Raw genomic sequence first — 23329 nt, forward strand, 5'->3', positions numbered from 1 at the left:
AATTTCTGAAAACCAGCTCCGATCGCACATTTGCCGTTGGAAACTCCGACTGTGTGTACGCGGCATAACTTTCCTACAGACTAAATAACATACACTGATTTGGGTTATTTTCACCAAAAAAATGTAGAAAAATTGATTTTGGCCTAAATTTATGAATAACAATTCTTTTTTAGTTTATTTAGCAAAAAAAACAAAAAACAAAAAACACAAAAACAAAAAAAAAAAAACTGTGCTGATTAAATAACACCAAAAGAAATCTCTACTTTAGAAATCTCTAATCATGTGAATAAAATTATAAAAATGTAGTTTGGATATAAGGTTACATGACCTCGTAATTGCCATTCAAGGTGCAACAGCGCTGAAAGCTGAAAATTGGCCTGGGCAAGAAGGGGGTAAAAGTACCCAGTGTTATACTGGTTAAATTCATACATTTCAACTAGCCACATCACATTTGTCCTTGGAAGACACATTTGTCAAAGACACCTCCCCCTGACAATGCCTATTCGAGCATGAGGAGCATTCAGGAACACTTTTTTTCTTACCTGGTACACCATGACTTCCACCATCAAGACTCCAGGCTCTGACAGGTTACATCTCAAATTGTATACTTTTATAGTGACACGCTCATCCCCAAACTGCTATATCTATTCAGTAACATATTTGAAGCCACTACCCTTCCACCATCTATGCGAGAGGCCCTCATAATATTAATTCATAAACCTAGTAAAAACTAATTGTTCTCAGAACTGTATTTATAGACTAATTTCACTATTACAGGTGGATATTAAAATATTGGCATAGGTTCTTGCTATGCATCTCACTTAGGTAAATCTTTCATTGATGCACTCGGATCAGACAGGTTGTATGCCTGATAAAAAAATACTGCTATTAAACAGTAATGATCCATGAACCTTTAAGCCTGTCACAATCATATTGGCCCACGAGTGTTGGCGACACTGGATGAAGTTCCTATTTATAGGATTAAAATTTACAACCGCGCTCTCCCATATAATAAACCCCAGTGAAACTAAACCATCATCTACTAAAACATACCCCAGACGACGTCATAGGTGACGAAACGGACGTAGGGTGGTCTCGACGTGTTGACGCTATCACGTGACTTTTGGGCGCTCGTTTTGCCGGCCGGCATTTAACGCTATTTGATTTGGCAGTCGGGAGATCCCATTGCAGCACGGTGGTGTAGTGGTTAGCACTCACCTAGCAGTAAGAAGGGTCGCTGGTTCAAATCCCCAACCACGACACTACCTGCCTGGAGTTTGCATGTTCTCCCTGTGCCTGCGTGGGTTTCCTCCGGGTACTCCGGTTTCCTCCCACAATCCAAAGACATGCAGGTAGGTTAATTGGCTTCTGTCCAAAATTGGCCCTAGTATATGAATGGGGAACTTGGATTGTTGGCTCCTTGACAGTGCATGTGCAGGGATAGGGACAATTGTGGACACTCACTCAGGTTGAACTGGATGGACTGGTGTCTTTATTCAACCTTACTATGATTGTCTCTGCTTGTATGTTTTTATGATTTAATAAAAAAGCTTTGTCTACGGATTTACACTATGGGAGTTTTTGTCTATATCTTATGAGTGATCCCATCATTGGAATTCGTGTGGAAAGAGGAGATGCTGTCCTGGTGTGACGATCCTCTGAGATCCTTTATTATACATGCCCAGATTTTTTAGGATTTGGTAAGCGCGCATTCTTACTATCAACCAGCACAGTGGTGGTGAAGGAAGTCTATGCTCTGCACTGAGTTTACTTGGAGAAATATTTTCAACTGACGGACTGTTGCACTTACATTTTTTTCATTCATCTGAGAACGTTTATTGGGCACGTGTGTCTGTATCTTTAAATTGCTGTTTGCACATTTCCATTTTCAAGCACTTTATAAGTTATTTAAGTGTATGAATTTATTTATGTTTATATTTAGCATATTTTTATTTTAATGAATTTTTATTAATCGTATGAATTTATTTATGTATATATTTAATTTATTCTTATTTAACAAATTTCTTCTTATTATTCATTTATCTGTTTGACTCTAATTGTTTACACTGTGTATGCACTGGTTGTGTATACGTATCACGATTATTTTTGTCTCATCATTATTTGTTTTTGTTCGTTTTAGTAGATGATGGTTTAGTTTCACTGGGGTTTATTATATGGGAGAGCGCGGTTGTAAATTTTTGTCTTACAGTATATGCTTTGTGGGTGTGTATCACACCAGATTAATCGCTGCTTTTGGGTATTTAGATTAATTTAGTTTTTTAGTCTAGCGCAGTATTTTCCCTTCTTTCTATTTATAGGATTGTCTGCACTACCCAACCTTAGACTGCACACTTAGCCCCATTTCTTACAGGTCATTCTGCAAGGGGTACACAGATCAAGAGATACCAAGTCAAGACTCACTGGAGGTGGACATGGGGGCTTGGAGGTAGTGGAGTTGGAGTTCCTGGAAAATTACAAAGCTGTTTCCCCCAAATGATCTGACCACCTTACCCAACTGTACATTCTGCCCAGGGCCTGACTCCCAATCCACATTTCCAGACAGCGACCCACTTGCAGCTCTCGGTGTCCCTTATGCTCTAGTGCCACTGGTACCTTTTACCACCTTTTATGGACATATCGTAAACTTTAGAGGTTCTGGGTCCAGGTGGTGCAATTCTTTCATGATCAAATGGATTCACCATGGACTCTAAAACCTAAACAGTGTCTGCTTTCCTGATCCAGATGCTGATAAATATATGACATTTCTTCACGGATTTGTATTCAGTGCAAGGAAATGGCCCATAACTGGATGCAGGCACTTTCCCCCTATGTTTCAAACCTGGCGTGTAGAAATTAACACCACCCTTCCCTCTAAAAAGCTAATCTACAGTATATACATAGAGGATGCCCCTCCAAATACAATAGTCTGGGATCACTGACTGGAACATTCAGCCACATGTTTATAAATGCGCATGCAAGTTGAAGAGACAGAATTAAGGATCCTAAGGTTTTACTATTTTTGAATGGGTTAAGCCAGTCCACAACATTATCCTGAGTTCACCAGTTACCAAAATGTCTTTTAGTTAATACTGCTGTTTTTTTAATGCCCTTTAACTACAACCACAGGTGGAAGGAAAGAAAATTGTTCGACACGGACTGTGTTGGTGGGAGAATCACTCCTGAAGCCCTATTGTGTTCTGTCGGAGGGGAGCCTTCCCTGCCAGCAGAACACAATAGTGTAGCTGGCAGCACAAATCATTTGGGGAAAACCAGCCAGGCTGGTTTTACATTAGTCAATCAATAGATTGACTTGTGCACAACCAGGGTGCCCACACATGGATTGAAATTCGGCCGGTCCCTGCTCGTTCTGCCAAATCTCGATCCACATATGACTGGCTTAGCATTGTGTATCACCTAAAATGCATAATGTAGTCAAACCTTGACATTTGAATATTGTTTTTTACATTTGTACATACTCTGTTCCCATCCATACCAGCTTCGAATTTCTATTCACCGTTGTTTTATATAATAATGTGACGCTTGGGTTTTGTTACCTTATGTATTTTTTTTTTCTGTACAACCATGTACAATAAAAACCTTGCTTGTTATAAAAACACTGAGAGGTATAAACAGGAGATCAGGTGCCAGCCTTGCAAACCTGCAAAACAGAGGCTGAAATGCCCAAGAAGCACTAACAGATTTGGAGGAATGGGCCCAGACAGGCAACCCTTTCCTTGAGGGCATAAATCCCTGGAAATTAGCTGCCTAAGCCACCAAGCAAAGACAGAAGTGAAAGCAGGAGGTCCCCTCTTGGGAACTTCAGAGAGGACAAAAGGGCACTCCTTTTTCAGAAGGAAGATGTTTCAGCTAGGTAGACCCGGACTACATCTGGGTAGCAGAGTGACATTGGAATGTTTGGGGCAGGGGAATTGGGAAGGGAAGATAATATCCTTGTTGAGGTAAAAGGAAGAGACTGCCTTTGTGATGAAAGAGGGTCTGGGTTTCAGGACGTCTTTATGTAAAATAAGATTAGGTTTGATAAACAACCACCAACTTGGAAACATGCCTGACAATGGTGATGGCCACCAAGAGGGCCACCTTGCTGGTGAGATCCCGCAAATCGAATATTCCAAATTAGTGCAAATGAAGATCGAAGAAATTAAAGCACCAGATTAAGATCCCTGGGAAATCTGCCTCAGTCTGATTGGTCGTCTGCTGCAACCCTAAGAAAGAGCTAGATAGAATTCGAGGAAGGGAACTATGTCAATATATGACCTTGCTCAAATATTGCTCTTAGCATTTCACTAGTTTTCCTTAGTGCAGTTTCTAGCACACAAGTGCTATTAGGTAGGCGCCTTTTCCTCAGTTCCTCTGTGCGTGTTTCTGTCATCGCCAAGTGTGAGTGAATCTCCTGTGGGGTGCTCATGAAATGGATGCTGACTGAGGGGGCATTTGCATGTTTGGGAAATAGTCAACTATAAAACACAGGCACTGACCTATGTCCTGTTGTGTCTTTGAAAAACCAGGCAGTCGGGAGATCAGCAGATTTGCGTCTTGTGTTCTCAAAAAAAATGTAACTTGCAGGGACTGGGTGGGATTATAGGAAGGAGAAGGGGAGGAATTACCAGCAAAGCTTTAGTCAGTGTCCAATCATGTAAAACCCATGGTCTACTATTACAAGTCATGTGTCCTGTGCTGAACGATTAAAATAATTTAATTTGGAAAAAAAAAAAAAAAAAAAAAACAACAACAGGTATGTACAGGGAGAGTGTGGAAAAAAAAAAAAGGTTTTAAAAACCGTTATGCCAACAATAATTGTTTAATAAAGGCCATTTTACATGGCTGTCCTCCGTTCCGTGTCAGCATGCATAGGATTTGTAAACAAATCACGTGCGGAGCAGGATCAGAACAGGGCACTTTTCTGATATCCATTAAAAATTTTCCCCCATATTCTAATGTAGGAAAAATTGACCCATCCAATCTCTATGGGCAGGCAGATGCGGTCGGATGTGCATCCATTCATTTTTCATCAAATCTATCCCTTTTGGGTCCGCAAAAACAAGACAGGATGCAAACCTTTTCTGTTAGTTTTTGTGCACCTAAACAGACTTCAATGTGGCCGACGTAAGAGGATGCACATTCATACATTGCATTCCATCTAGATCAGTATAAAAATTAGACATGTGCAGAGTAAAATATTTCATTTCGGAATTTCGTTTTCGTCCCAAAACTTAATTTATTTAGTTACTCCCGAAATTCGTTTATTTATTTCGTTTTTCGTTCAAAAATTGCATTCGTCCAAAAATCCACATGAATTACGGTCGAATCTGTCTTTGAAGGCTTATGGTGTCTGTCGAATGTATAAAGAAGATTCGACGGAGCTAGTATATAGCATACTTTAGGACCCTATTAAAGTCTATGGGACTCCAACGTTCAAAATCTAAAGTGCTAATTTTAAAGGATAATTTGCAAGTTACTGTCCTAAAAAGTGTTTGGGGATCCGGGTCCTGCCCCAGGGGACATGTATCAATGCAAAAAAAAAGTTTTAAAAACGGCCGTTTTTTCGGGAGCAGTTATTTTAATAATGATTAAAGTGAAACAATAAAAGTGTAATATTCCTTTAAATTTGTCTGTAGTATGCCTGTGAAGGGGCGCATGTTTCTGGTGCTTAGAACTGTCCCTGCACAAAGTGTCATTTATGCAGGAAAAAAAGTCCTTTAAAATCACTCGCAGCTATTATGAATTGTCGGCTCCGTAATACAGAGAACACTCATTGAAAGTCATTGATAAAAAAATAAATAAATAAATTAAAAAAAAAGCGTGGGGGTCCCCCAAATTCAATTACCAGGCCCTTCAGGTCTGGTATGGATATTAAAGGGAACCCCGCGTCAAATTTAAAAAAAAAATTGACGTGGGGTTCCCCCTAAAAATCCATACCAGACCCTTTATCCGAGCACGCAACCTGGCAGGCCGCAGGAAAAGAGGGGGGACGAGAGCGGCCCCCCTCCCTCCTGAACCATACCAGGCCATATGCCCTCAACATTGGGAGGATGCTTTGGGGGTCTGTGACCCCTCAAAGCACCTTGTCCCCATGTTGATGAGGACAAGGGCCTCATCCCCACAACCCTGGCCGGTGGTTCTGGAGGTCTGCGGGCGGGGGGCTTATCAGAATCTGGAAGCCCCCTTTAACAAGGGGACCCCAGATCCCGGCCCCCCCCTGTTTGAAATGGTAAGGGGGTACAAAAGTACCCCTACCATTTCACAAAGAAAGTGTACAAAATAGTTAAATAAAACAAACACACTTTTGAAAAATTCCTTTATTAAAAATAAAAAAAATATTCCAGCGGCGGTAATCCACTCTTGCTATCCAGCGACGGACGGTCATCTCTCCAGCGATGGCTCATCTCATCCAGCGCAGCGAATCCATCCTTCTGTCTCCGTGGAGGAGACACTGCAGGCATTCCGGCGGCTGACGTTTCTTATATACGGAGGGCGGGGCCACCCGTCACCTGACCCCGCCCCCCTCTGACGCAAGGGGAAACCCGGGGTTCCCCGTGACGTATGGGTGACCCCGCCCCCCTCTGATGTAACGGAAACCTGCCTGTGTTACATCAGAGGGGTGCGGGGTCACCCATACGTCCCAGGGAACCCCGGGTTTCCCCTTGCGTCAGAGGGGGGCGGGGTCAGGTGACGGGTGGCCCCGCCCTCCGTATATAAGAAACATCAGCCGCCGGAATGCCTGCAGTGTCTCCTCCACGGAGACAGAAGGATGGATTCGCTGCGCTGGATGAGATGAGCCATCGCTGGAGAGATGACCGTCCGTCGCTGGATAGCAAGAGTGGATTACCGCCGCTGGAATATTTTTTTTATTTTTAATAAAGGAATTTTTCAAAAGTGTGTTTGTTTTATTTAACTATTTTGTACACTTTCTTTGTGAAATGGTAGGGGTACTTTTGTACCCCCTTACCATTTCAAACAGGGGGGGGCCGGGATCTGGGGTCCCCTTGTTAAAGGGGGCTTCCAGATTCTGATAAGCCCCCCGCCCGCAGACCTCCAGAACCACCGGACAGGGTTGTGGGGATGAGGCCCTTGTCCTCATCAACATGGGGACAAGGTGCTTTGAGGGGTCACAGACCCCCAAAGCATCCTCCCAATGTTGAGGGCATGTGGCCTGGTACGGTTCAGGAGGGAGGGGGGGCCGCTCTCTCGTCCCCCCCTCTTTTCCTGTGGCCTGCCAGGTTGCGTGCTCGGATAAAGGGTCTGGTATGGATTTTTAGAGGGAACCCCACGTAAAAAAAAAAATTTAATTTGACGCGGGGTTCCCCTCAATATCCATACCAGACCTGGAGGGTCTGGTTATGGATATTTAGGGGGAACCCCACGTCAATTTTTTTCTTAAATTTAAGGCAGGGTTCCCCTTAATATCCATACCAGACCTGAAGGGCCTGGTAATTGAATTTGGGGGACCCCCACACTTTTTTATTTATTTATTTTTTAATCAATGACTTTCAATGAGTGTTCTCTGTATTACGGAGCCGACAATTCATAATAGCTGCGAGTGATTTTAAAGGACTTTTTTTCCTGCATAAATGACACTTTGTGCAGGGACAGTTCTAAGCACGGGAAAAATGCGCCCCTTCACAGGCATACTATAGACAACCCCCCAGCTACGAAATTTAAAGGAATATTACGCTTTTATTGTTTCACTTTAATCATTATTAAAATAACTGCTCCCGAAAAAACGGCCGTTTTTAAAACTTTTTTTTGCATTGATACATGTCCCCTGGGGCAGGACCCGGGTCCCCAAACACTTTTTAGGACAGTAACTTGCAGAATCTTTTCTCTCTGTCAAATCTTTTTTCTCTGTCGAATATTTTCTCTATATAATCTTGGACTAATAGAGGTAAGGTTAGGCACATTCGACCACAGGTTCTATAGACAGATTGTTATTGTCAGAGTCATGTCGAATCTCCTATTCTATATCGAACTGTTGTAACAATGAAAACGAAAATAAAGCATTTATTTATGTCGGATCTTTCGTTTTTCGGATTTTGTGCTTTCGTTATCGTTTGTCAAAACGAAAACGCAAATAGCTGAAATTCGGACGAAAATGCATTCGGACGAAAACGAATGCACATGTGTAATAAAAATAGGATTTTTATACTCGCCGTAAAATCCTTTTCTCTGAAGTTCATTGATGGACACAGCATCTTCATCTTGACCTTAGGGTTTATATCGCCCCTTTAGGAGAGGACTAGGCAGAACATGTTAAAAACAGCAAAACTGCACAGTACCACCCAGGGGGTGGTCCTACTGGCTATAACCCCCTCACACTGCATCCAGCAGCCAAGTTTGTCAATAGCAGTACAAACATAAATAGGAGGGGTAGGTGCTGTGTCCGTCAATGAACTTCAGAGAAAAGGATTTTACGGTGAGTACAAAAATCCCATTTTCTCTTTCGTTCATTGATGGACATAGCATCTTCATCTTGATCTTGATCTTAGGGACGTCCCCAAGCAGTGTAAAAAACAAAACAAAAAAAAAACCGAGAGGTGGAAACAGCAAGAAAATAACTCCACTCATAACAACCAGAGCTCCTCAGCGGAGGAGTAGCAACCTTAAACAGCCGCCTGCAAAACCTTGCGGCGAAGATGCGCTCACATCAACCTTGTAAATTGAAAGTGTGAACAGACAACCGGGTTGCCGCCTTACTCACCTGAGAAACAGAGGCTTGATGTCGGAGAGCCCAAGAGGCACCAATTGCCCTGGTAGAATGTGCCATGACAGTAAAGGGAGGCGCCCGCCCCCTTATGGCATAAGCCTGAACCACAATCTGTCTAATCCACTGAGAAATGGTGCCCGACAAGACCGCTAGGCCCTTCTTCGGACCAGCCACCGATACAAACAACGAGTCCGACCTCCGAAAAGGAGCCGTAGCAGACAGATACACCCTCAGAGCCCGGACCACGTCCAGGGAATGCAAAGCAACCTCTTTGGGGTGTGATGGCTGAGGACATAAGGACGGAAGCACAATGTCCTCATTTAGATGAAATGCCGAAACAACCTTTGGAAGAAACGAAGGCTGCGGGCAAAGCACTGCCTTATCCTTGTGGAGGACCAAGTAGGGAGACCTGCATGACAAGGCTGCCAACTCAGAAACCCTCCTGGCAGATGTAATAGCCCCTAGAAAAACTACGTTCTGAGCGAGTGTTAATAAGGGGATCTCCCTAATGTTTTCAAATGGCGGTTTTTGAAGCACCGAGAGCACCAGATTCAAATCCCATGGAGGCAGAGGTGCTCGAACCGGAGGGGCAACATGTCGAACCCCTTGAACAAACGTACTCACAAATGAATGAGTCACCAAGGGTCACTGAAAAAAAAAAAAAATACAGCCAAAGCTGATATCTGCACCTTAAATGCTGCTTAAGGCAAGTTTGTGATCCACGCCTCGCTGCAAAAACAGCAGGCTCCTGGAAACTGAGTATGTGCGTGGACACCACCCCGTCTCGCGCATGGAGATGTAGGCCTTCCACATACAAGGATAAATCTTCAGAGAAGATGACTTCCGTGCCCTCAGCATAGTGGAGAATACTGAATCCGACAGACCTTGGTCCCTTAGCACCAGGCATTCAGCCACCATGCCGCTAAACCCAGCAACGGTAAAGCAGGAAGACATATTGGACCTTGCGACAGAAGGGCCTCTCGCATCGGCAGCAGCCAAGGAACATCTGCCACCATTCGTACTATGTCGGCATACCGCAGACGCCAAGGCCAATCTGGGGCAATCAGAATCAGCGGAATCCCGTCGGCCTCCATTCTGCGAAGCAGAAGTTTGCAGGGGGGGGCATAAATCAGCCAATAACGCCCCCATGAAGCCACCAACACAACCGCCTGCATCCGCCCACAGATCTTGACCTGGCCACAAACCTCTGTACCTTTCGATTGAGTCAAGAGGCCAGGAGATCCACATAGGCAAAGGAGCCAAAATATATCTGAATGCATCAAACATTACCCTTGATACAGCATCTGACGACTTAGGTAGTCCGCTTGCCAGTTTTCTATGCCCGGAGTGTACACGGCCGACAGAGCTGGCACGCGCCGTTCTGCCCACCGCAGAATGAGAGCGACCTCCAGTGCCACAGCCGAGCTCCTTGTTCCTCCTTGATGATTGACATGCCTCACCGCCGTGGCGTGGTCTGACTGGACCCTGACCGGATGCCCCTGCAGCCTCTGTGACCATGTGGAGAGGCACCGCCTGATCGCCCAAAGCTCCAGCACACTGATTGGCAGGCGGGATTCTTCCTGCATCCAGTGACCCTGGACAGACTGTATGCCCCAACTCCCCCCCCCCCCCAACCGGTCAGGCTGGCGTCCGTTGTGATCACCGACCAATGAAGCGGAAGGAACAACTTCCCGGACCGAAGGGCCGGCGACTTCAGCCACCAGAGCAGGGAATCCCTGACTAGCTGGCTCATCCGAATTTGAAAATCCAGGGACAACAGATTTGTCCCATTTGGACAGCATCTCCTTTTGCAAGACTCAAGTGACGACCATAAGACCCAGGACTCGCATGGAAAAAACGCAGCGACAACCACCTGCGGGACACCAACAACTTCACCACAGCTTGAAGAGTCTGCAGCGATATTGGAAAGAACACACTGCTAACAAGAGCGGGGAGGGTGCTGCTCACCCCTATAAATCGAAAAAATAAAACAAATTCCCCCACCAACTGGGTTTTTAGGCAGCAATAAACAATAAGCGTAGCATAATATAAAAAGATTATTTTATTGTATGGTAAAAATATGAGCTTCACCTAGGTATTTAAAACAAAAAATAGAGCCAGGCTCTTATATACAAAAAATACAATGATATCAATGGGCATACACTAAACAGACCTAACTATAGATATACTGTATAAAGTTAGTAACAGCAAAAAATAGTTCTAACGCGTTTCAACCACTAGGGTCTTCTTCAGAGATAGTCTGTTGATAGAGAAACAAAATAAAACTTAATAAATCTATCGAATAATATTTATTTAAAAATATTCAAAAATATTCTAAGTTTGTTAGTATGGTTTACCCAATATAGTATTGCCGAAAGGTTCACGTAAATTATAATGCTTAATGGTGGAGTTTACCCAGGTTCATGCTTCGGTATCCCTCACATATTAAGGAAGGTACGTGGTCCATACGTCTCACCACAGAATCCAACAGAGGGGCTGGGGTCGGAGGCCCAAAAGCGCGGCTCGCGAGCGGTCACACGAGAGCCCTATGCCCCACAGAAATTGTAGGAAGTAGGTGCAAATGTAGGCAGCCTGCCCGTATGGTAAGCCACGCCTGTGACAAAAATCCCAACATAAGCAAAATTAGACATATATGTTTCATATATAAGCCCACATATGTGGTGTGAGAATATCATACACATGATTTATATGTATATAAAGGGAATATCCCCAGATATCCTCATCTACATCAGGAAAAAAAAAAAAAAAAAAAAAGGGGGGGGAGGGGACAGAACTCAAAAGCCACCACACACCAAAAACTGAAAAAAACAAAACAAACCACAACTCAAGTAAAAAGGAAAAGGCGTGAAATGACATGTGTTTGGAATAGTGTATGTAATGACATCCAAATAATGAGTGACTGGAGTGATTGAGTGAGTGAATGGTGTACATAAAGGGTAAGGTATGAAGGTGAAAGGTGTAAGACTGTGTGAAGAGTCTGCAGCTTCTCCAAAGGGAAAAGGACCCTCGCCTCAGAGGAGTCCAGAAGCAAGCTCAGGTACTCCAGGCTTTGAGTCGGTGCCAACACGACTTCTGGAGCTTCAGTTCCCAACCAAACTCCCGAAGAGTTTGCATGGCGATTGCCACATCCTCCCTTAATTCTGAGGTGGAAGCTGCTCTCAGAAGGAGGTCGTCTAGGTAACCCACGATTGCAATCACTCGCTGCCTTAGCAAAGCCAGAATTGGGGCTAGCACCTTGGTGAAGACCCTTGGTGCCAACGTTAGGCCAAACAGGAGAGCTACAAATTGGTAGTGCTCGTCCCCGACCGCAAATAGCAGAAACCGCTGATGCTTGATGCATATGGGGACATCCAAGTATCCATCCTTGATGTCCAGGGATGCCAGAAAATCCCCCTGATGGAGTGCAATGACCACTGAGCAAACTGATTTCATCCTGAACCTTTCTACTTTCACAAAGCTGTTGAGAGCCTTGAGATCCAGAATCGGACAGACTCCTTCCTTCTTTGGGACTACAAACAGATTGGAGTAGAATCCCTGAAACCTTTCTGGTGTCAGTACAGGCACTATCACCCCACAGAGCAGCAAGTCCTGTACTGCCCCAAACAGGGCTCCTGACGAGCGAAGAAGATGAAGGTTGGAGGGAAAAAAAATCTGTTTGGCGGACAAGAAACTAATTTGTATCTTAATGAAACAAGTTCACATAGCCACTGGTCAGAAAGTAGGGAGGTCCAGCGAGCTGCAAACTCCCGAAGGCAACCCCCCACCCGAAAGTCAGGCGGGGGCAAACCTTCATGCAGTAACAGATTTGCTCACAGGCTTGTTCAGCTTGCGAAACCAGGGGCACTTTTGTCCCTTAGCGGGCACCTTTTCGGACTGGGAACGCTTACCTGCCGACCCGGGCACACGAAAAATCCGCTTCTGAATGGAAAATGAGGGCCCTTGCCTACAGCGTGGCTCCTTACCTTTCCTGGACTGTGGGAGCAATGTACTCTTACCCCCAGTAACATTCTTAATTTCATCCAGCTAAGGCTCCATATAGCCTCTCTCCCTGGAAGGGCAAATCCTGGATACGGGGGGTCAACAATCGGAGGAGATGTCCATTTCTTCAGGAAACCCTCCTCAAAAGGGTAATGCACTGCCATGCGTTTCGGGACTGAAAAGGCACACTGCGGTCTTCCCCACTCCTTGTAAATAAACTTATCAAAACAAGTTGGGTAAGGAAACACCTTAGCTGTGCGGGCTGGCTTGTTGGACCCGAAAGGGACCGACACCTCTGTAGATGCCCCCGCCGTATCCTCCATCGTTAGGGTATCCTGCACCGCTGTGATAAGTGCTCCTACAAGCGCCTTTTCCTGTGCTGATCCAGACACTGTCATTCTCACTGTCCGAACGGTCCTGGTTCCGCATCCTCTGACATGTCAGAACAGGGGTCGCCTGCCACAGCGGGACCCGAGTCGGAATCACAGCTATTCCCAGAAGACGGTGGGGGAGTGGGCGTTTTACCCCTCTTGCGCTCGCACGCCGCTTCCACCCTGGCAACAAAGGCCTCCAGGACCGCCGTCAGAGCGTCCATAGGTGCCGCAGGTGCAGGGAAACTGGTTGCCAAAACAGGGATGTCTGGGGAAAAAGCGCCAGCTTCTGACCTCCTGCTGACCCACACTCGCCTGTCACCACTTAGGGACCTAAGGAAAGTCTCACAAAATGTCCAGCCTCCTACCTGCCACAGACTGAGGGGCCCTCCACAGGACTCACCACCCTGACCCAGGTACTGCGCTGTGCTGCTGCTGACCGATCTCCCTAGTGTCAGCCACGAGGTGTTCTGTGTAAAAAGTGTGCTGTTCTAGAAGGAAACAAGCACCCAGCGCTAGAGGCAAAACAAGATGAGTCTACTAGAAAATGGCCATCGGCCGCTTCAGCTAAAAAAAAGTCTGAGGTCATTGGGAAAATGGCCCGCCGGACTTCTAGAAAATGGCCGAAAGGAAAAAACTGGCTGTGGCTACAGAAAAAATGTCCGCAGTCCGCGCGGCGGTCTCCCCACATGGCATACATACCAAAACACCCCACCATGGCCCAGAAACAGAGAAGAGGACGAGTGGACCCCCAACACCCAGGGCAGCCCCTTGCCAGGTATGTGCACCACACCCCCACGTGCCCAGTCACACAGCGGCCCATAGCATGGGGGACAGGGAGAGAAGAAAGGGAGAGTGGGAGACCCCCTAATCGACCTCCCAGGGAATGTCCACCTGCTCCATCCTGCCGAGACAGGTGGAACCATACTTACCCCTCCTGTAGGGACTGTTGGACGCATTCCACGGACAGACCCATCACCCGAGCAGTACGGGGTGGCTGTCGGCCACGGCACACTGTGACACGGACAGCAGTAGCCTGGTGATATGTGTGCCCCGGAGAATATAGCTCGCCGGCCGCCTCTGGATCAGACAAGGAATGTCGTGACCGACCCAGAGTGCAGCTAAGGTCTGCTCATGCTCAATGGCCTGGCTGGGGAGACTATCAGGATCTAGATTATCCAGCCTCTCACCCAGCCCGGCTGTTGATTGTAGATCACAGGAATCAAAAATGCAGAAAAAAGACAAAATTCCCAGGACAAATGGTCCCACCGGGAGCAAGGTCCTTCTACACTAGGCAGAAAAAAACTGAGCTGCTGGATGCCGTGTGAGAGGTTATAGCCAGTAGCCCCTGGGCGCTACTGTGCAGTTTTGCAGTTTTTAACATGGTCTGCCTAGTCCTCTCCTAAAGGGGGATATAACCTTAAGGTCAAGATAAAGATGTTGTGTCCATCGTCAGAATGCTCAACTGAAAGGGGCCCACAATTCCCAAAAATTCCCTAAACTGGTATAAAACTCTAATAAAATGTAATAACAGTAAAAAGCACACAGTTAATGCTCCCCTTTACCAACACAAAGGCTCTTTTCAAACTAGCAGTAGCGTTTACTCTGTGGTGGATCGCTTTTCAGAGGACAGGGAGAGGTGGCAACGTTCTTTTTTTAAATTGTCGGTGATAATTTTACATTCAACTGGCTCATGGTTATGGTGCGGCTCTATTTGGTTACATGGGAGAGTTTGACAGGCAGTCACGCCTATCAAAGTCTGCATGTAGAGTTAAAAGTGCCAATGTTTTTAATGCCCCCTGGCCGCCCAAGTGAAAGCAGTAAAAAAGTAGCACTCTAGCATAACAGAAAAATAGACATGCAATAGAAAATACTTACTAATTAGGTATATACACTTGTTTTAATTTACTTTCTGCTTCTGCTGCCTTCAATCGTTTCTTTAAAAGAAAAAAAAAATCAAACCAAATAATTTAATAAAAGCATTCATATATAAGAACATGACTAATGTGAATGTAGAGGCTTTCCATATTTAATATACATGTATAAAGATAGATCAGCTTGCTGTAAATAATGCTAATCAAAAAGAACACAACTACTTCTGTGCATAGTTTCTAATTTTGGAACATTTATGGGCATACCCAGTGTATATGGAAACTCCACTTTCTGCTCTGGTACACAGTTGTTTGAGAACCACCTTCTCTTAATTCACCATAATAAATTTCAATGACCTCCCTGCATGGCTGATATCTTATTTTGAGTACTGTTAAAGTGACCTTGTGGTTACTCCTGTCAGCCTGTGTGTCCTGTGATGACATACAAGCAAACAGGAGAAAACTGTGGCACGGAAAAAGCTGTTCCACAAGTCTAGTAGAGTGGCATATTTGCTGTGGCCAGGGAACAGTGAACTTTTTGAAAAGTATGAATATTCCCTTTTTAGTTGCATGCTTATATAGATAAAGCGACCCTGTGCTGAGTCTTCTACCGGCTCTGTGTGACTACTGTCTCCTGAAGGGACATGGAGATCAACTGGAGGAATCAGTGAGTGCTGTAGGAAAACAGAAGAATGATAAGCAGGGTTGGGCCCTGTAAAAGCTGCCCAGCTGCCATGGAGTGCCTGCGGCTAGATGAATCAGATCCCCAGTCCCAGTTCCTTCTTGACCAATTGGGAAAAAACAGAATGGCCAGAATACTTCCCAGTTTGCTTGATCCCCTTTAGAAGTTGGTGAACCAGCCTTAAATGAGAAAGCCATGTAAATCAGGATGTATTGCTCCCAGGGGGTGACAAATGTGTTACCTGCCTCTGCTAGCAGATCTTTGAATCTTGCAATAAACCATTCAACCCACACAGAACCTTGAGATGGGAGTTCATCAGATCCACTTTTATCAACAGATATGTGGCAACGCCTCCTGGTTTACAGATCGCTCTCCCAAGTTGAGGCACTCTTGATTCAAAGTCTGCCTAACTGTTCTTGACTCCTAAGATGTGGACTTCCGATTGGGCAGGGATTAGACTCTGATCCACACCAGAACATGTCCCAGTTTTGGAGCAGTGGCCAGGCAAGTTGTGCCCGTGCCTTGTGGTTAATTTATGCTACTGCTGTGGCACAGTTGGATTGGACATATACAATATTACTTAGCTTACTTCTCTTTCCCTAGTCTTCTTATAACTAGACAACTGGTCCCACTAAACATCACCTTGATGTTGGCCGTGCAGCCACTCCCTCCACAAATCCATCCCATGAAGTGCATGAGGACATAAAGGGCCCACCCATGTTCAGGGACTAGGCTGAAGTAGTATTGGAGGAGAGTAGCAACTGTTGGGAGAGTTAAAATTAGGGTAAGGATTCCTCTGGTAATCTGCCTAGAAAATACAACCATTGCAAATTACTATAAGAAGGTGGGGGGCAGCTACCAAAGAGTGATTTTACGAAAGACGGGCTATCACACTATAGTAGCACGTATGAAGCAGATCAGCAAAAATGAATACTGTGCATTACAGACCAGCTCATGTTTGGGACTCAAGTAGGCATATGTAGGCAATAAGCAACAATGGGTTGCCAAATTGTATAAACTGTGTACCGTCTTTAACTAAAACATAACTTGCAGAGATCATCAAGACCTCACTGATTAAAAAAAGATTAATGATGCTTTTCTTTTCATGAGAAGAAATGCAATAAAAAAACTGTAAGGTAGAAACTGTTAAAACCTTTACCTGCTGTACATATCGGTCTGTTGTTTTCCACATATAATAATATTCTATTATGCTGGTCAGAGATTTCCATGGTAACTAGATGAGAGAAAGCCACATTACTGACAGTGCACAGCTGAAACCATCTCCTTGCCCAACAAAAGGAAATACAGATCTGAGTGTGCCCCTGTTAATCATATAACTAAAACCTGTACACACAAAAGTCACAAAAAGTACCATCTGACTACTTGAGCAATTGATTGTAATATTGGAAAACACTGCTTCAGTTCAAATTTCATCATAACAAAGCTTTAATCTACCTATAGCAAAGCTGCGCATGCTAGACCACGTGGGGTGAAGTTTCTATTTAAAACCATTTGCCTGATTGAATATATTTTTTAATATAAACACTCTTTCCTTTGCAATAGATCACAACTCATTCTAAAAATATGACAAACTCCACTATTTATTTGATTAAAAAAATTGTAAAATAAATATTGTAAACGTTATTTTTTTTTATTTTGTTATACCTAATTCGTACAAAACTAGTAAAAAGAAAAAAAGGAGGAGTATCACTTTATCTACAGTTGTTGCCTTCAAAAAAACATAACTTGCAGCAATACGGTAATACTTTCACTGCTGGGCCCAGCCCTCCACTTCTAACCTCAGAAGGGCCAGACCATAAGTTGCACTATTTTCCTTTACTTACAGCTTTCTTAGCTGTACATGTTTATCAATTGCACACAAATACAGCCTAACTTACAAAATTCTTAATAAATCTACAAGGTAAAACTTATTGACAATAACAAATAAATATTAATACACAAATCAATGGTTTTCAAATAGGCAACATATGCTAAAATGCTGGATATTGGCTTCAGACCTATGCTTTGTGGTAACGCTTAAACTGCAGTGCTGTGTGTTGCAGGGCAATAGATTAAAACCATTTGTGCATTGTGGTATTTTGTGTTAAAAAAAAAAAAAAGAAAAGAAAAAAAAGTTGTGTGTTGACACCCAACTCCTAATTATTACTATTATACAGGATTTATATAGCGCCCACAGTTTGCGCAGTGCTTTAAAACATAAGTGCAGCGATTATGGGCTGTCGTAATGTTATTTCCAGTACCATGCTACATAAGGCATAATGATGTGCGTGTGGTAATGCAAAGAGGTGCAAAAGTGTGAAGGCAGCCTAAAATTATTTTTCAGGCCAAGTTCACACTTGTCCATTACGTTAAAACTAAAAAGTCTTCCCTTGCAGTTTAGGCTCAATTCACACTACTGCAAACTAAAAGTGCTGTGACTTTGAATACCTGCACAATACAAAAGTCACATCAAAGTAGTACTAAAATCGCTTGATAGTCGCCTGGCAGATAACAGTATACAGGAAGATGCAATGCACTGCCAGGGTAATCTTCCTATAATGTTGGATACAAATCACAATCATAGCTGAGGCTCAGAATTGGAGACGACTTCCATTAAAGTCTATGGGCACAAGTTGGATAGAAGTCGCCTTGAAGTAGTACAGGAACCTTTTCTAAAGTCAGAGCAACTTAAGTAGTGGTAATTAAGACAGCTCTCATTGACTAACATGGGATTTGACATGTCATGGGATTTGGGGTCTCACAAATCATATCCCAAGTCACTGCAGTTTGAACCAAGCCTTAAGGCCCCTCCAGCCTCATCTTTCCTGTATTATTTGCCCTTCTGGGAAATACAGACATTCCAAGTCTCCAGCCAGGTGCGAGCGTTTCCCACATTTCTGCGGCAGCTGCCGCACACTCAGGCCGCGTACACACGGGCGGATTGTCTGTCCAACTTAGTCCGCTGAAACGTGTTTCAGCGGACAATCCGCTCGTGTGTGGGCTTCAGCGGACTTTTTCAGCGGACAGTCTGACGAACAAAGTCTTACGGAATTTCCATAATTTTGTCCGTCCAAACTTGGTTTCAGCGGACAGTCCGCTCGTGTGTAGGCAAGTTGGACGGACTAAGTATGGCGCATGCTCAGAAAGGATTTACACGGCCGAAGGTTGCATTGCAGTGTATTGGACGTCGTTTTTCTAGTCCTGTCGTACGTGCTGTACACGTCATTGCGCACGCTTTCAGCGGACTGTCTGTTCATCGTGTGTGGTCAAGTCCGTTCATTCAAAATTTGGACGGACTGTCTGTCGGATTGTCTGACGAACTTAGTTGGGCAGACAATCCGCCCGTGTGTACGCGGCCTCACAAACACCTCTCAATCTCCCAGGAATGATCGGTGCAGCGGGGAACAGCTGTGGACACCAATCTACTTTGTGTAGATTTTTAGTTGACAGACGCTTCTTCTCTCTCTCCCGTGGCTGTCTGCTAAAAAGCTATACAAGGGGATCTGTGTTCAGAGCTGTCCCTCCTGCTGCACCGATCATTTCCAGCCATTTCCTGTTTGCTCTTCCCCAGCCCTCTTTGTGTCCTTCACACCCCCCCCCCCCCCCCATTCTCCTTCGGCCCCCTGTGTTCTCCTCTGCCACACCTGTCCTCCTCAGCCCCGCCCCCTCCTCTCCCGCCGGCTGTGGACAGTGAGCGAGATCGCTCCTGTGTCCTTTGATAACTGAGCAGAGTAAATGGTTTACTCTGCTCAGTTTATGAATGAACAGGAGCCTCTGTCTCTTGTTCATTCATCTTTAGTCCTGAGAAAGGGACTGGGGAATCTGTGTACTCAGTCCCATTGTTTCTCTAAGGGGAGATGTTAGGGGTCCGTTTAGAACAAAATAAAATAAAAATAACTACCGACACCACTCTCCCCTGCCTTACCAACACTGTCAACTGTCCCATTTGAAAAAGGGATTTAAAAAAATAAAATTCCTGCGGGCAGAGGGGTGTTTTCAGGCACGAAGCTCCACCTCCCATAAATTAATTTGTGCAGGTTGGGATGTTTGGAAATATCAGGGTCCACACAGACTGATGTTTAACTTTAGAGATAATGACAGTGAGTGCTGTGTAGCAGAAGGGAGAGAGGACTCTCGAACACTAAAGCTGAAAATGTACGAAGCATTTCTAGGTGTATTCAGAAATATGAAGGTATTTGTAAACAGATCTCCAATATCCCCAGTAGGGTAGGGACTGATGTAAGTGTGCAATGTACAGGGATAGGGTCAATTGTAGAAACTCACTCTGGTTGAACCAGATGGACTGGTGTCTTTATTCAACCTTACTATGCAACTATGTAATATCCCTTTCATTTAAAAATGAACATAGAATTGCTGAATATGGAGCACTCCAGTGTTAGCCTCATTCAGAAAATGAGAGGATCAGTAAACATGAGGGACGGGTTTACAAATCTCCCCACTTACTATCCTGAAGAAAAAAAGCTGTCAATGTGACAGACAGCTGATCTTTAGCAGTAAGGGTTGGGGGAGGAGGAGGGCGCAAAGCAGGGGGTTTGAGGGCACACAAATTAGCATTATTGTTATAGGGCTATACTCATCAAGGTCTTTGATTAGCCCCAATAGGCTAAGGCCTCCCCTATGTCCACAAGAGCATCTACAGTGCCTTGCGAAAGTATTCGGCCCCCTTGAACTTTTCAACCTTTTGCCACATTTCAGGCTTCAAACATAAAGATATAAAATTTTAATTTTTTTGTGAAGAATCACCAACAAGTGGGACACAATTGTGAAGTGGAACAAAATTTATTGGATATTTTAAACTTTTTTAGCCAATAAAAAACTGAAAAGTGGTGCATGCAAAATTATTCAAGTTCAAGGGGGCCAAATACTTTCGCAAGGCACTGTATGTCCAATTTCATTTTTTTTTCTGTTTGTGCCCAATTATTTGTGAACTCTGCTAACAGAACCTCTAAAGCTAGCCATGTGGGGATCAGAATTTGGCCAGTTCAGCAGGAACAATCTCTAGCTCCGGACTACATGTCCCATGAAGGCATTGCTCCTCATACATTCAGAATTTCTCAGGCACTTAGTGACGTGTGAAAAGGTGTATTGAACTGTATATGTGCTGCACTGTGTATACTGACATTTAAAAACAATGCAACACGTGTGCAGGCCAACTAATCAATAATGAAAATTGTTGCCAGCTACTTTTATTATCAATTATAATTGATTGTGTCAATTAGTTGGTTCAGCCCTAGTCTTAGCATTTGCTAATGACGCAAACCAGGGTAGTAACTAGGGATGGGCTCGAACATCGGGTGTCCGCCAAACATCAAACATTATGGGGTGCTCTCAGAAAATTTGAGCGCCTGCATGCTTTGGCCAATCACAGCGCACTCTGCTAAGAGAGACATAATTGGCCAAGGGCAGGGTGCCTTTGGCCAATCATGGCTCAGGTTGATTAAATCCACGCTCCACACTATATAAGGCTGCTTACATCGCAGCCATGTGTAGTGTTGTTGGCGTGGACAGAGAGATATTTTGATTTAGATTAACTGCTTAAGGACCGCCTCACGCCGATATACGTCGGCAGAATGGCACGGCTGGGCACAATCACGTACCGGTACATGATTCTTTAAGTGCCCAGCCGTGGGTCGGGACCCAACCTGGTCCTGAGCTCCGAGATTGTGGCTGCGGGACCAGCGGACCACAGAGCTGAAGAACGAGGAAAGGTCTGTGTAAACAACCCTCTCCCCGTGCTTCCTAGTGTGGCTGTCACCTGATCGTCTGTTCCCTTTTATAGGGAAGGACGATCAGTGACATCACATGCCAGGCCAAACCCCCCTACAATAAAAAAATAACGTCATACATAACACCTACACTGCCCCCTAGTGGTTAACTCCTTCACTGCCAGTGTCATTTACACAGGAATCCGTGCATTTAAATAGCACTGATTGCTGTATAAATGACAATGGTCCCAAAAATGTGTCAAAAATGTCCGATGTGTCCGCCATAATGTCGCAGTCACAATAAAAATCGCTGCCATTACTAGTAAAAAAAAATAAAAAATAAAAATAATAAAAATGCTATAAAACTATTCCCTATTTTGTAAAGCTGCCTAAAACAGCCTGTCAGTGCTCAGACCATACACTGCATCATATTGGTCTGCATGGCTGTCGTCCCAGAAGTAAGCCTCTTCTAAAGATGATGCACAAGAAAGCTTGCAAACAGTTTGCTGAAGACAAGCATACTAAGGACATGGATTACTGGAACCATGTTCTGTGGTCTGATGAGACCAAGATAAACATATTTGGATCTGATGGTGTCAAACGTGTGGCGGCAACCAGGTGAGGAGTGCAAAAACAAGCATGGTGGGAGTGTCATGGTCTGGGGCTGAAAAAGAGGTGCCAACACTGGGGAGCTACAGTTCCTTGAGAGAACCATGAATGCCAACATGTACTGTACGAAACAGAGCATGATCCCCTCCATTCACAGACTGGGCCGCAGGGCAGTATTCCAACATAACGACCCCAAACACACCTCCGAGACAACCACTACCTTGCTTAAGAAGCTGAGAGTAAAGGTGATTGACTGGCCAGGCACATATCCGGACCTAAATCCTATTGAGCATCTGTGAGCATCCTCAAAACGGAAGGTGGAGGAGCGCAAGCTCTCCAACATCCCCCAGCTCCATGATGTCATCACGGAGGAGTGGGGAGGACTCCAGTGGCAACCTGTGAACCTCTGGTGAACTCCATGCCCAAGAGGGTTTATGCAGCGATGGAAAATAATAGTGGCCACACAAAATATTAACACTTTGGGCCCAATTTTGACATGTTTACTTAGTAGCGTACTCAATTTTTGTTGCCAGCGGTTTAGACATGAATGGCTGTGTGTTGCGTTATTTTGATGGGACAGCAAATTTACACTGTTATACAAGCTGTACATTCACTACTTTACATTGTGTCAAAGTGTAATTTTTTCAGTGTTGTCACATGATAAGATATAATAAAATATTTACATATACAGTATGTGAGGGGTGTGTAATATATATATATATATATATATATATATATATATATATATATTATTTTTTTTTTTTTTTTTATTGTGTGCCTTTCCAAAACATGTCCAATCAACTAAATTGACCATAGGTGGACTCCAATATCAAGTTGTAGAAACATCTCAGGCCGGGTTCACACTGGTACGATGAACGCTCCGACATTGGGAGCTCATGACTTGTGAAAATCCCTATGGGAGCCGTCTTAACTGGTCCGACACAAGTCGGTCCGACTTTGAAAATGCTCCCTGTACTACTTTGGTCCGACTTGGATCCTCCTTCAGCCCACTGACTATCATTGAAGTAGGATCAAAGTCAGATCCTTGTCCTAATCATCCAACATTGTTTTATTTCCTGGCCCCTGCTGGAGCCCCTCCCATCGTGTGGTAGTTTTGATTGGTCAAAAGGACAAGTCATACCATCTGAAAAGTTGGATCAAAGTAGTAATCTGTTCGTGAAAGTCGGATGTATGTACGACCAATGTATGACTGATGTCGCAGAGTAGGATGAAAGTTGTACTACTATTGTGTGACCCCAGCCTCAAGCATGATCAGTGGAAACAGGCTGCGCCTGAGCTCAATTTTGAATGTCGTGGCAAAGGCTGTGAAAATAAAATCACCTGTACAT

The 23329-nt window shown here is 44.4% G+C and overlaps 1 protein-coding gene across 13 annotated transcripts in view; it reads right to left on the reverse strand.

Moving 5' to 3' along the window:
- Window positions 1-23329, reverse strand: part of MTA1 (metastasis associated 1) — a 635520-nt gene that overhangs the window by 382753 nt on the left and 229438 nt on the right. For all 13 annotated transcript variants that reach the window (XM_077465019.1, XM_077465018.1, XM_077465021.1 and 10 more), the window contains exons 10-11: window positions 16805-16879; window positions 14971-15029 (exon numbers count right to left, since the gene is read on the reverse strand). In XM_077465019.1, coding sequence (XP_077321145.1) covers window positions 14971-15029; window positions 16805-16879 — 134 coding nt within the window. The remainder of the gene's footprint in view (window positions 1-14970; window positions 15030-16804; window positions 16880-23329) is intronic.

This window comes from Lithobates pipiens, unplaced genomic scaffold (assembly GCF_037356315.1).
Source record: "Lithobates pipiens isolate NorthernLeopardFrog02 unplaced genomic scaffold, aLitPip1_a1.2 Scaffold_30, whole genome shotgun sequence".
In the NCBI taxonomy this organism is placed as follows: Eukaryota; Metazoa; Chordata; class Amphibia; order Anura; family Ranidae; genus Lithobates; species Lithobates pipiens.